General features: G+C 35.0%; 1 protein-coding gene across 1 annotated transcript in view; it reads left to right on the top strand.

The window, feature by feature from the left end:
- Positions 1-3,355: 3,355 nt before the first annotated feature.
- The window catches only part of LOC144445779 (uncharacterized), a 39,548-nt gene continuing 28,025 nt past the window's right edge, over positions 3,356-14,878 (top strand). Inside the window, exon 1 of the mRNA XM_078135418.1 lies at positions 3,356-3,515. Coding sequence (XP_077991544.1) covers positions 3,356-3,515 — 160 coding nt within the window. The remainder of the gene's footprint in view (positions 3,516-14,878) is intronic.

Raw genomic sequence — 14,878 nt, 5'->3', positions numbered from 1 at the left:
AAAGACAATACATATAAGAGATTTAAACATACACAGTAACAAATGCATAAAAATTAACACTAAGACGTGGTTGAGGACAACTAGATAATCAGATTATATAAAACTGGTGAAATAGATGAGGAATATCGCGATGCTGTGATTTCCTAAAATAGAATTTATTTGTCATCGTTGGATCTTCATATAGTCACCCTTCATTTATCCATTATTTCATTTTTCAGACACAAATATAGCAGCAACTAATTTGTCCAAGTCTGAATTTTTGCTAAAATCCACAATTTAGTGTAAATTGTGTCTAAACGCTATTAACTCCATACGAGGACTATGCACACGTACCTTGACCATGAGTTCATAGGATTCTACCATAGAACACTATTTTAAAGACGCCTTCATAAATTTCCATGCGTTGTCACAAAAGACGTGTTCATACACTTCCTTATTGTTCAATTGAATGAATGCATTTGTTTATTTTGACCCATGAGCTATTGATTAAGTAACTTGAAATGAATTAAGTAACCAAAAACTACCAAATGGTACGGTGAACAAACCAACGTTTGCAAAGAGAACTACAATGGCGCTTTTTAAGTTAGCAGACGATCGAAGGGAATTATGGTCATGGCTGTACGATGTTCTCTTTACACCACTTGTGTTTATTCTAACATGCAAACACGTGAACACGATATTAACATACCATTTCAGACCGGCATTTGTTTATTTTAGACTCTAAAAAGGGCAAAGTGTTTGTAATAAAATTTAGTAAATTATTGAATTCCATTGCTTTTATTTATCCACATAATCTGGTTATAAGGTGTACGAACGACTAGCTTCAATATTCATAGGTCGACAATAAAATTTATAAAATTATGAAAAATAATCAAAGTCTTGTCGAATATTGGAACAATTATAAAGGTTTTTCTTTTAAAATAAGCAAAAAACGTATCAAAAATTCTATCTAAAATGATTCGCAAACAAATTGTGGTTATATGTGTCGTTTTCTCAACAAAAAAAACAGAGAATTTTTACATCTGTCGTCTATGTCGTTATATATAGTGTGTGACCAACGAAACTCTGTTGTTTCCAAACTTAAAATGCTTGAATATTTTATACGAAGTCAATTTTGTATAACTTCATTTGTTGGTCGTCGGTTTTGTTTTGTTTTGAAATGTAAAGATTCTATCCAGTATATGTACCACCCATGATGCACTGTAAGGTTGTATCAGACAAGAACTTCAACATGTTGACGTTTTTGTCATCAATTTGTAATGCAATCTAATCCTATCTCCCAAAGCAGACGAAAACTGTTTTGTTTTGGCGGCAACCATAGCAGCTGATGGTCAGTCAGTATCTTCCCCCCTAATGTTTGCATCAGTTGTTGAATTTTCGTTGTCCAGGCCGAAGCGTTGGTCCGACGAAACATTGATCCAAAGAAACGTGTTTGTTTTTTTCATTTTTGGATGGAAGTCCTTCAAAGAATTTCAGAATCCGTGTTTTTGCATCAACTCTTACAAGATATCAATTTCATGTATAGACTTAGTAAAACGATGTGACTAATTACCCAACATTTTGTGGGAAAGTAAGTCGAGTTAGAAAAGCTGAATATGCACACTTCTTTGTGAAGTAGAAATTCACATCAATATAGCCACTTTGCAGATTTGCGAAATTGGAAACCATTTCCCAGAGATTTGTCAATTATGACGTCAGACATTTCCGGACAAAAACTAAACTTCTTACATTTTACACAAATATACTTGCGGAATCAAGGCATAAAACTTATGTGAAACTTTGACCAAAAAGCTTGGAATCTGATAATAATTTTTACACTAAAATCATATTACAGGTTATTTATTTTTAGAACTGTACAATTGACGTGGCCATCCAATTGGTAGAATCTCACGGGTTGATAGTTTCTCGTAGTTTCTGTATTCATGAATGGTTTCCGGCAAAGTACCAGCAACATTGAAACCTTATAGAAAAAAATGAACGAGTTTGATGTTGTCTGTAATTGTGTAAACAGCTGATCACATCGTTTCAATTCATTTACTATCTAATGGGTTTGTTTTCCATGTATTCACTCACAACACCTAATTTTAGAAATTCGTTTTATTTGCCCAGAAAAGGAACATGGAAAACCCCGCCAACTTTTTGTTATCAATGTATACATCAATCCCTCTCTCCCTCTCTCTCTCATCACACTTCACACTTGGTGAGAAATTTCGCCAGAACTTTGTAATCAGTTAAAAGCATGTGTTCCTTTATAAATTGGAGTAATTTTCCCATGAAATTATGACTTTCCCCAAATCGAACACAGATTGCCGATGCTCCGACAACTCTTAATTGATTTGGTGCGCATGCGCGGCTAACACCTGTCAGGCTACAAAAGCGCGCGCTTTTGAAAACGGAGAAAGTTTTCAGAGTTGCCTATGCGTTTGGCTAGGATGTTCTCGTGAATTTTCCCCAACTTTTTCAACATATGGTGTCCCACCACGCCTTCCAGACACGTGGCCTTTAATACATCGACACGTGAGGTAAAATTTCTGCTCTAAAATTGCTTTTGAGAGAAAACAAGTCCATACAACCCATTGATAATAAGCAAAGCAAGCAAACTTCGCCTGCTTTCTTGTTGGGGGATTTTCCTACCAATCAACTAAACGGGGTGTCAATTAGGTTGTACAACTTTGTTAGACAAAGACCATTAAACCGGTAACAGCAAGAAAGACAATTAAGCACTCTGCTTTTTGCTGCAAATACTCCATGAGAAAGATATAGAAGGACTCGGAGTCATAACAAATGCCTTTCCTTCCCTGTTTATAGGCTATTAAGAATCAGACCTGTGAGGAATGGGCATAGCTTATGCATAGCATCTGTCACTCTCAACTTTCCCCATCTCCTAGCCAAATGATATAGCAAGAAAACAAAGAAAAACAGAGTCCCCCGCAATCCTTAGAAAAAAATGAATATTTTGGGAGAGAAAAATCTGTCGTTTTCTTATCGTTGAAGTTTGTTTTGATGTGATGTTGTAAAGTGTATTCAGTAGTACATCAACCAGTTCACCATCGTCAAGTCATTCCGGTCTTTAGCCTCTAGACCGACACGCTAGATAACTTTACGTTTTTCTGACTTATTCTGCTAAGAAGTACACTGCCTGGCAAGAATCTTTCGGCTTTAGCTTGGAGCTGTTCTGACGCGTCGTTCGAAAACATCGACTCTTTATTGGCCGCTCGGTATTACCACTACAGGGTGACGACATAGTACTTTTGTTGGTGGACAAGAGTCGTAAAGCATCATTACTCACTCTCCTGTGTGACAGAGTACGCCGCCCAACTCATTGCCCAAGTAATTTGGTCGCCGTCGTTGAATAATGTCCGCAGCGTTCCCTTTACCTGTACAGCCACCCGTCACCAGCACTCCTTCAGTTTATCAGCAGTTAGATCCAAGATATTCCATTCAGCGTGGAAGTTTCCCCACCATGGCCAATATGGGACCGTCGCCGACTTTAAGAAGTGTCCAGCCAGGAGCCGGTAAGTACAACCTGTATACTTAACAATGATGTCACACAGTCGTTCGTAGGTGCTCAGTCCTTCAAAATGTTTATTTTTGACATAACCCTGTGTGTGTTTTTCTCAATATTATACACTTTTCGTTAACTTCGTCAATTGAATGCCCAAACTCTTTTTTCGTGTGGCTAATAACAGCTTGAACTGTCGTTAGGAAGTGAGAGTACATTGTACTTAGTAATATCAACTCGCATGTTACAAAAGAAATATTTTATACAATATGTGTTAACGTTATTTTAATGAATTGTACACATAGAAACCTCGTGGTTCTCGTCACGGATTCAATCAAAACTTACATATGAGAAAAGATTCAATTCTGATTTCCATTTATTAGTTCTCTACTGGACCAGAACGAATTGATGGAAGATTGTGTCAAATGCATACCATTATTTATTGTTAGTCTATGCATACGACCACAATACGGTATTTACACTACATCAATTAACTAAAGTGTTCGTCTTATCTAAAATTCTGAGACTAGAAAAAAAAACATTATCATTGAAGGGGTTTACTAGATTGATGTAGTAGTCTGATTTCTTTGTGTGACGTTTGTTTATACACGGAAATTACAATATAACTGATTTATTTAAGTTTTTGTGCAACTACTGTCGTGCACCAAACAATGTTTCAAACGCGCCATAATGGCAATTTCTCTTGTGTCATCTATGAATAATGTAAAGACAGCTTAATCAACATCAAGCTCACTTACAGGTTTAAATTGTTGCTTACAAACTGTATAAACGATTTCCCTGTTCCTTCTCATCACATTCGGGGGAAAATCATTTGTATACTTGATTAAAACGCACACATAGCAAGGCATCAACGTATGCTTAATGTTTAATTTGCCCGCCTTTGTGTTTTGAAGATGTTATGGTGTATTTATTATTTGCAGATCAAATCAGTAAGGCATTATTGCAAACATTCGATGACATAAATGTAAACCTGTCTGTTTGTTATAACAAGAGTGATTTTCAATAACTTTAGTCCGTGTCATATTTTATAACGCCCCATATTAAGTCGTTCAAACAATCGTGCCGTTATCACGATGTAGCCAAAATTGCTCTATTACTCGCCTCGATGAAGTCATTGTCTGCAGCCAATGGGCCAGGTTCATAATACTTAAAATGGTACAATGTTAAAAGCAGAAGTCATTGTATTATGGCGATAATCGTTCAAGTTTACAGAATAGTTCTTAGATTAACTCCTGACATACTGAACGCTGTTTTCCCTAGAATGACCTATGTTCTTATGTATCTTTCATGTCCACATTTTTACAATCATTGTGACAATGGTTTATTTCTGTGATAATTATTCAAAGCCCAAGTGTAGTTGAAATTGTTGTCTGGCTATTACTACAAACATATGTAGATTCTTAAAGCTCGCCACTTGTGACACTAATTCAATTACCTGGTTATTTCTTAGAATCCAACCTATCCAAAAATAGGTTCTTCTAATAAAAAATAACGGAAACGTCTGTCACGTGCATCGTGGCCTTGGAGTGACTAATTACAAGGCATATACAATGACATGGTGACTCTCTTTTCTTCGCAAATGATAATTAGAAAGAAAATCGACTTACCTTTTATCCAGATATCGTAACAAGACATAGAGTCCCGAGGGGAATCGAAAATTTGGCCTTTACGTATAGAGGAAATAAGTGATGTGTTAATCGTGCATATAAAACTATGTTTAACTTCATAGGTACTTCAGAAGAAGCAATCTGCAAATTTAACAAGAATTTTCACTTTTCTTACTTTGATTACTGGTAATCTTGATTATATATAGATGAGAAGAGATTATTATTTGTGATATACTGACAAACTGACAGAACATACTAATTTCAAGAACAATATAAATTATTTGATAAATTTCGACGATTATGAGGGATACACTTCATATGTGTCTGTGTATAAAACTCAGACTACTAAAAGTGGTCAAAGTGTTCAGAGGTATAAACCAGTATATCTGTGAAGGTCTTGTTACTCTAAGACCGTAAACACTAATTTCAAAGAATTGGAAACAGGAAGTACATTTGATTAATTATTTTTTGATAAAGTGATTTCAAAACGATTTATCACATGATAGTTTTTTTCGATTTTGTCAAAAGTGGTGATAGCTGTCCTTTTTCCTACACGGCTACCAACCTCATGTAGGCAACCTATGTGTGTATGTCTATGTTGCTGTGCTGTTGTATTGTCTATGTCTATGTCTATGTCTATATCTATGTCTATGTTTATGTCTATGTCTATGTCGCTGTGCTGTTGTATTGTCTATGTCTATGTCTATGTCTATATCTATGTCTATGTTTATGTCTAAGTCTATGTCTATGTCTATGTCTATGTTTATGTCCATGTCTATGTCTATATCTATGTCTATATCTATGTCTATGTCTATATCTATGTCTATGTCTATGTCTATGTCTATGTCTATGTCTATATCTATGTCTATATCTATATCTATATCTATGTCTATGTCTATGTCTATATCTATGTCTATATCTATATCTATATCTATGTCTATGTCTATATCTATGTCTATATCTATGTCTATATCTATATCTATATCTATGTCTATGTCTATGTCTATGTCTATATCTATATCTATGTCTATGTCTATGTCTATATCTATATCTATATCTATGTCTATGTCTATGTCTAAGTCTATGTCTATATCTATATCTATGTCTATGTCTATATCTATATCTATATCTATGTCTATGTCTATGTCTATATCTATGTCTATATCTATGTCTATATCTATATCTATATCTATGTCTATGTCTATGTCTATGTCTATATCTATGTCTATGTTTATGTCTATGTCTATATCTATGTCTATGTTTATGTCTAAGTCTATGTCTAAGTCTATGTCTATATCTATATCTATGTTTATGTCTAAGTCTATGTCTATGTCTATGTCTATGTTTATGTCTAAGTCTATGTCTATATCTATGTCTATGTTTATGTCTAAGTCTATGTCTATATCTATGTCTATGTTTATGTCTAAGTCTATGTCTATGTATATGTCTATGTCTATGTCTGTGTCTATATCTATGTCTATGTTTATGTCTAAGTCTATGTCTATGTATATGTCTATGTCTATGTCTGTGTCTATATCTATGTCTATGTTTATGTCTAAGTCTATGTCTATGTCTATGTCTATGTATATGTCTATGTATATGTATATGTATATGTATATGTATATGTCTATGTCTATGTCTATGTTTGTGTTCTATCTATATCTATGCCTATGTTTCTTACTTGTCTGGGTACTATCTATGTCTATATCTATGTCTATGTACTGTCTATGTCTATGTTTATGAACTGTCTATGTCTATGTTTATGAACTGTCTATGTCTGTACTATCTATGTCTATGTCTATGTACTGTCTATGTCTATGTTTATGTACTGTCTATATCTATGTTTATGTACTGTCTATGTCTATGTTTATGTACTGTCTATGTCTATGTCTATGAACTGTCTATGTCTATGTTTATGAACTGTCTATGTCTATGTTTATGTACTGTCTATGTCTATGTTTATGTACTGTCTATGTCTATGTCTATGAACTGTCTATGTCTATGTTTATGAACTGTCTATGTCTATGTTTATGTACTGTCTATGTCTATGTTTATGTACTGTCTATGTCTATGTTTATGTACTGTCTATGTCTATGTTTATGTACTGTCTATGTCTATGTTTATGTACTGTCTATGTCTATGTTTATGAACTGTCTATGTCTATGTTTATGTACTGTCTATGTCTATGTTTATGTACTGTCTATGTCTATGTTTATGAACTGTCTATGTCTGTACTGTCTATGTCTATGTCTATGTACTGTCTATGTCTATGTTTATGTACTGTCTATATCTATGTTTATGTACTGTCTATGTCTATGTCTGTACTGTCTATGTCTATGTCTGTACTGTCTATGCCTATGTGTATGTACTGTCTATGTCTATATCTATGTCTATGTATATGTATATGTGTATGTACTGTGTCTATGCCTATGTCTATCGTTCTGTCTATGTTTATGTGTGGGTAAAAAAATTCACACGGTTACATACAAGTTTATAATATAATCAAAAAATCAGATTAAAAGCATTGGATGTAAGAAAGCCTAGCGGCTGTTAATCGGACATCCAAAATGAGTTTTACGACTAGACAATGTAGCCTTTTATGATATTGAACTTGATATTAAAGACAGTTAGACATGTGTGTCACCAATATCACCATTGTCAAGATTATCCTGAGATTAAACTGTACAGTTGGTTTCGGCTAATAATTGATTTCTTATTATATGTATTTTTAATATTATAGACAAGGTAGAGAAAATCAATTAGCAGAAATTACTTAACCAGGCCGATACAAACATGTTATGATTATAACTGAAAAGAGTTAACATCATTCTTCATCAATTTCAAAATGCTAGCAATATTCTTATAATCTACTGCTCATGTAATTGCCCATATTTATTTTTACAACCAAACTTTCTTTGATTTTGTCCGATATCCATATACCGTAATAATGATACAGTCACGTCAAATCAAGGGAGAAGGAAGGTCTCCAGAACCGCAAAAACAAGACCGTAAAGCAAAAAAAACTATAGAGAAAGAAACAATGTAATGTTGGACGAACAAAACGAACAAAGTAGAAACTATGGGTTTTTTCTTTATTACCGAAATAACTAGTAAGGCAGTGTTGGTGGTAAGCGTATCCTGTATGCGTGCAAAAACTGCCCTAAGCAGCTTACACATTACAAAATACTCTCGCGTGCTACTGTCTTTTGTTAACCTAGCAGCAACCATGAAATTGGTCTCACTCGTCTGGCTCGTCATCGTCTATCAAAGTTGTATTGTGTTTCTCTTCTCTCTACCACCATTATCAAAGTGGTTAATTTTGTTGTTTATTGGCAAAATATCACTCTTGTTTACCGGATGGAAACGGATGTGTTTAATCTATGGTTGACGGGTAGAATTATCTAATTACTTGGAACTATTGGAAGATTAACTATTGATCGCTTTTCCCATTTCCTGTCAATATTAAATGATCTAAGAATCATTTAGAGTCGTTCCCTTGAAGTCAATCCATCTTTTGAACCCCTGAGAGTGTATATGTTTATGACAAACTCAGTGAGTGAGTGAGTGAGTGAGTGAGTGAGTGAGTGAGTGAGTGAGTGAGTTGTTGTTGTTGTTGTTGTTCCTTTATTCCTCCTCAAAAAAGAGAAGAGTTACACAACAATAAAGCAAAAAACTATCAAATCAGATCAAAGAGGAAAAGTATAAATAATTACAGAAAACTAATTGCAATATTCATGTTTCAAATAAACATGGCGTAGGGTTCGTTTCTAAATGTCCAGGCACATATGCATAAACTTTAAGATGATATCTTGAAGTAGTTCTGTGTTAATGAGGAGATTGTCGTTGCAAAAGACATCTCCTAAAATTCTGACAATGAAATCAAACTCATCTAGGTTGAATAAAGCCACAGAAAAGTCTACATTGAGTTCATTGAAGAGACTTGTCCAGAAATAGTCTCTAGCAGTGGAAGTTTGGCGACATGACGTTGTTAGATGAATGAGAAGGTTATCAGCAACGTCTTCACATTTGGAGCATTTTATATTGCATGGAGTGGCAAGAACTTTCATGATTTTGTAAACAGTTGACTTGTATTTAGGGAATTTGCGTGAGTAGGAATATAAATGAAACGGCAATATATGTTTATGTAACTGAGAGAAGAGCTGTAGTTCATCTCTAGTTGCAATTCTAGTGAGTGAGAGGGTGAGTGAGCGAGCGAGTGAGCGAGTTAGTAATTGATTGATTGATTGATTGATTGATTGATTGATTGATTGATTGATTGATTGATTGATTGATTGATTGATTGATTGATTGATTGATTGATTGATTGATTGATTGATTGATTGGTTGGTTGGTTGGTTGGTTGGTTGGTTGGTTGGTTGGTTGGTTGGTTGGTTGGTTGGTTGATAAACTTTGTGCCTTAGATGATTGACAAACAAGCAAACGACGGGTTTATTGACGGATGAACGAACTAAACAAATTAGACAGACAGACAGACAGACAGACAGACAGACAGACAGACTGACTGACTGACTGACTGACTGACTGACTGACTGACAGACGGACTGGCGGATTGATGGAAAGATAGACGAAAGTACGGACAGACGGATGACTGTAAACATTCATGAAATTTAAAACGATAGCTTTCGATTACTTGATGTATGGTGATAATGTCATTCTGAATAGTGTACACATAGATTAGAAGATATAAGTATCAATCAGTTGCTTTCTACCAAACGTTACTAGTATACAGAGTTTCCATGATGTATGTCGGAAGAGCTGTCGTTGTTTATTGGGGTTTTTTGGGGTGGGGTCGTTTGTTTTGTTTGTTTTTGAGGGGGTTTTCATTTATGAAGCATAGTGATTAATATGACAGCATGAAAATACATATCTTTCCGAAATTAATTTGTGAGAAAGGTACGTGTATATTATGGGATAGTATTGATTTGGTTGTAAGGAAAGATCAAGTGAATAACTTGAAGCATGCATCTTGCTATTAAAGGCAATAATGTTCGCAATAATGAAAACTATTTTTTTTTAAATATCAAAAATAAATGTTAAAATCAGGAAAAGTAAAACAGAGCAGATTGAAATAGAAAAAACACAGTTTTGATCTGTAAGGGCCAACGTTTGGCATGGTTTGACATCTACAATGTATTGTGTATATTCTTGTGGATTTCAATGGTTTGTCATCTATAATGTATTGTGTATATTCTTGTGGATTTCAATGGTTTGTCATCTACAATGTATTGTGTATATTCTTGGGGATTTCAATGGTATGCAGCCAGCTACGCATAGACGTACGTAGGCAGGTTCGTTTGTGTTTTCACTGTAGGTGTGTATCTTCCAAACTAGTACTAACTAGGTAATATACTGTCAACTCTGGGTTTGAAGGTGAACAAGACACGAGTTCTACTGTTAAGATCTTTATTTCAACGTTTCGGCCTCACATAAAAGCCTTCACCAGGAGGCTAAAAAACGAACAGAATAACGAGAACAAATAATGAATAAAAAGTGTTCAACTCTGCCAGGACACCTGTACAGTACAACTCCGTAAGCGGGCAAATCCTTTTGAAATTAATATTATTCTCCATCGCCTTCAAGTTGTCATGTCGTCTGCTGACAATTTTCCCGCCGAAAATCGTTCTCAATTTTTATAATGCTTTACAAATGTTTTTGCATTGTTGGCAATCACATCTACTAATCTGATGCACATGGCCGAGATAGTCTTGCGTGGACATTTGTCGCTACGTTCAGACACGTTAGCGCCATCCCTGAGTAATTACTAGCAAATTAAACTAAATCGGACCCATCTGGGAATCCATTCAGACCCAAAGGACACCTTATCATTTCACGGACAAAATGGAGGTTTAACATAACCATACATTCTATCCTCTGTTTCCCCTCTTTGTTTCCCATATGTATTATCAATTTAAACGTTCTCAATTTCATCATGTTGCCCTCTACATTAACTCCGGCTAATCTTTAATAGCATGGGCGGGAACCTTTCAAGCAGACGACATTTGATCTGTGAGAAAATCCAAAACTACAGACTTCAGATGTTTCGCCAAATATTGCCTCTCATTATTTCTATTTAATTCTATAATTGTTATGTGTTTATAATGGTTCCGAGATCGTTTTTAACTTTGCTAGGTACAGTGATATAAGGTATTATCTCGTCCAACTAGGTACAGTGATATAAGGTAGTATCTCGTCCAACTAGGTACAGTGATATAAGGTAGTATCTCGTCCAACTTTAAAACAAATGAACGAGATATACTCGTCAGTGTCATACTCTAAAAAGTTTACGTGGCTTTCTTTACGACAAACACGACGACTGCCATGATCATGAAGTACATTGTGGCCTGACTAGTATCCTGTTATGAGAACTGAAAATTGAATTAGAGCGAGTTTGTTTTATTTTTGATAAAATGTGCCTTCGACTACTAAATTCTTCATTAACGTAAAATGTAGGATTGCATAGATCGTCTCCGTTATAAATTGGAATACCGATTACAGCGAAAGTGTTTTATACTAGAACCCTGAAATGGGATTCATTTTTTTGTAATGACAAAACTTGTCGATTTTAAACATTTTCAATGGCTTCACGATCATGGGAAGATCGTATATTTGTATATGAACTAATATAATATAAGAGCTGTTCGTGTCTTGCACGTGTCTCCAAGGTCAAAATTTCTTTTAACCTCGTTCTCAGTACTCAACCCTTTCCCACCAAAACAAAAATGTCTTTTTTTTCTCAAAATTATCTTCAATTTGAATTTAGATTTGAATGTAAGAAACGTCGTTTGTTGATGAAATGGTCATGAAATTAAAAGATTTGGGTTTGATTTACGTTTTTACCTAAAATTAGAATTTAGATCTACGATTCGCAAACGTACTATAGTGAGGAAGTTCATTAAAACTGATAAGACCTGCCTTATTGTAGAATGGATTTAGTATATGGTTAATTATCATTACAGCAGTACAGATTTGGGTCTTTCAAATACTACAAGTAATCGTGCAGATAGCCTTTTTTGTTTGAGAAAATGTATTGGTCAGGCTGACGACAGGCAGTCCGAACTTCCGGATTTACCTTTTACCTCCCGGTGATATGAAAAGAGTCTACGCCAGTGGCATTTACGGTGTGTAGTGGATTTACCTTTTACCTCCCGGGGTGATATGCAAAGAGTTTACGCCAGTGTCATTACGGTGTGTAGTGGATTTACCTTTTACCTCCCGGGGTGATATGCAAAGAGTTTACGCCAGTGTCATTACGGTGTGTAGTGGATTTACCTTTTACCTCCCGGGGTGATATGCAAAGAGTTTACGCCAGTGGCATTACGCTGGGTGTGTAGTGGTCATTTCACTCTGACTACTTTGACTTAGTGCTAACAACAAAACAAATCTCCAGTCATTCAAGTCTAATTTACAAAACGATACAATAACCATTACGGATAAGGCAATCACATGAGAAGTATAAGCCAACATCTAGCCGTTAAGATCGACTTTTAGCAGCGACATACTAATTTTAATTCGGTCTAGACATTTCACCTTCAGATTGCCGTCTTATAGTCCCTCAATACTTACAAATATATGATCTGCTCATTTTTACTGATAGGTTGTATGACTCTGTGTGAAAATTATTAAATTGACTAAATATTGTCGAATTTTTACAATCAAAGTAATAAAAAGTTGAGAGGAGCTAAAAGTGACAGAAAAACGAGAAATTTTACAAATAAGTAATCGTCGGAGCCTAAGACATGCATCATTTTCATTATAGAACGGTATTAACACATCCACTAAATTATTCTTGTATGATTTTACCTTTATTTGCAATCCAATAGTAAGTTAAAATTTGTACAAATAGACAAGAAAACAAGAATTTTTCCCGAATTAATATCTTAGGTATTGTCAGATAGCGACATACATGTAAACTTACATACTTCTCATATAATAGGAAGTGATGACGTAACGTGTATGGTGATGACGTAACGTGTACACATAATGTAATACACTATATTTTACAAGAATTTTTCCTATACATTTTGGCGGGAAAATGCTGAAAGCTGAGTTGACAGCTCAATATATGCATATTTCTTGTTATGATGGAAGACGGTATGTACGCAAAAGTAACAAATTATATCCAGAGTATGCCAAGTGTTGAAAACGTAGAACATGTATATTATTGTTGTTGTTGTTGTTGTTGTTGTTGTTGTTGTTGTTGTTGTTGTTGTTGTTGTTGTTGTTGTAGACATAGACCGTCCACCAGTGGAAAATCTATGTTGTAAAGTAGTAATAATGGAAAGCGGTAACGTGTGACATTCAGAAATCTTGTTGTAGACAAATACAGGAGAAACGAGGCTGCCTTAGTGTTACATTTATGAGACACGATATTTGTTATACAGAGAGAGAGAGAGAGAGAGAGAGAGAGAGAGAGAGAGAGAGAGAGAGAGAGAGAGAGAGAGAGAGAGAGACGACTTCAACTGCAAAAGAAACAATTACAGAGGTGCCACACAGTAGGGATGTAGAAATAGACAAGTTTCAATGCAGATTAGTATTAGTAAGAATGTAAACAACTGACGTCATTATAATCGTCAAGTCCGTGGGTAATGTTTTCAGCAGAAGCCTGTTTCTACTAAATGCTTTCCACTTTTCAATGTAATTAGATCACAAAGGATTCTACTGTGTATATTGTGTCTCTGTTATTGTTAATCAGCAGTTGAAATGTATCTATCTTTGTGTAAAAAAAAAACCATCAAGTCCCATAAGTGAAACACCAAGTCAACTTTGTTTCTCCTGTATGATACTAAGTAATATTACAGGTACACTAAAGTAACAAACTACGTCCATCTAGTACATCAATGGAACCGTGACTGGAGTGCTAATCTTTGTTTCTTGGCAACGCTGGGTCCTTTTTTTCCATTATGTTGGCGAACAGTCACATATCAGCCTACACTTATTCCATATCTGTGTGTAATTGAAGTCTGAAAGGCAAACTTTTTTGTAGACACCCGATACAGCCTTTTTACGATTACATCAGACTGGAATGTTAGAAATTATAATCATTGTCGCCATATGTGGACTAGATATGAATTCGTCTACTGTTTTTCTCAGCTATGTGATATTGCTCAATCTCTACTGTGTTTTATCTCACTGCTCTCTACATCACCGACTTTTAGACTGTCTCGTCCTCTTTCAAAATTATGAAAGACGTCTTTCTACTTGAATGCCATGCTATCACCTGTACAGCTATGTATTTGCCTATGATCCAAGCTGTGCAATATATATATATATATATATATATATATATATATATATATATATATATATATATATATATATATATATATATATCGCTCACTCGCGCTCTCTCTATATATATATTTGTCTCTCTCTCCCTCTAGTTATCTCTATCTCACTCTCTAATCATTTCCGAGTCTCTCCCTCTATTTAACTCCCTATATTTCAATCTGTCTCTCTATTTCTCTGTCTGTCTCTCTGTCTGTATGTAAGTATATCTATCTGTCTGTCTGTCTGTGTGTAAGTATATCTATCTGTCTGTCTGTCTCCCTTTCTGTATGTATGTATGTATGTATGTATGTATGTATGTATGTCTATCTATCTGTCTGTCTGTCTGTCTGTCTGTGTGTATGTCTATCTATCTGTCTGTCTGTCTGTCCGTCTGTCTCTCTGTCTGTCTGTCTGTCTGTATGTATGTATGTATGTATGTATGTATGTATGTATGTATGTA

Source organism: Glandiceps talaboti, chromosome 14 (assembly GCF_964340395.1).
Source record: "Glandiceps talaboti chromosome 14, keGlaTala1.1, whole genome shotgun sequence".
Classification (NCBI taxonomy): domain Eukaryota; kingdom Metazoa; phylum Hemichordata; class Enteropneusta; family Spengelidae; genus Glandiceps; species Glandiceps talaboti.
The sequence above is the reverse complement of the archived record's forward strand: the minus strand, read 5'-3'. Positions and strand labels throughout refer to the sequence as shown.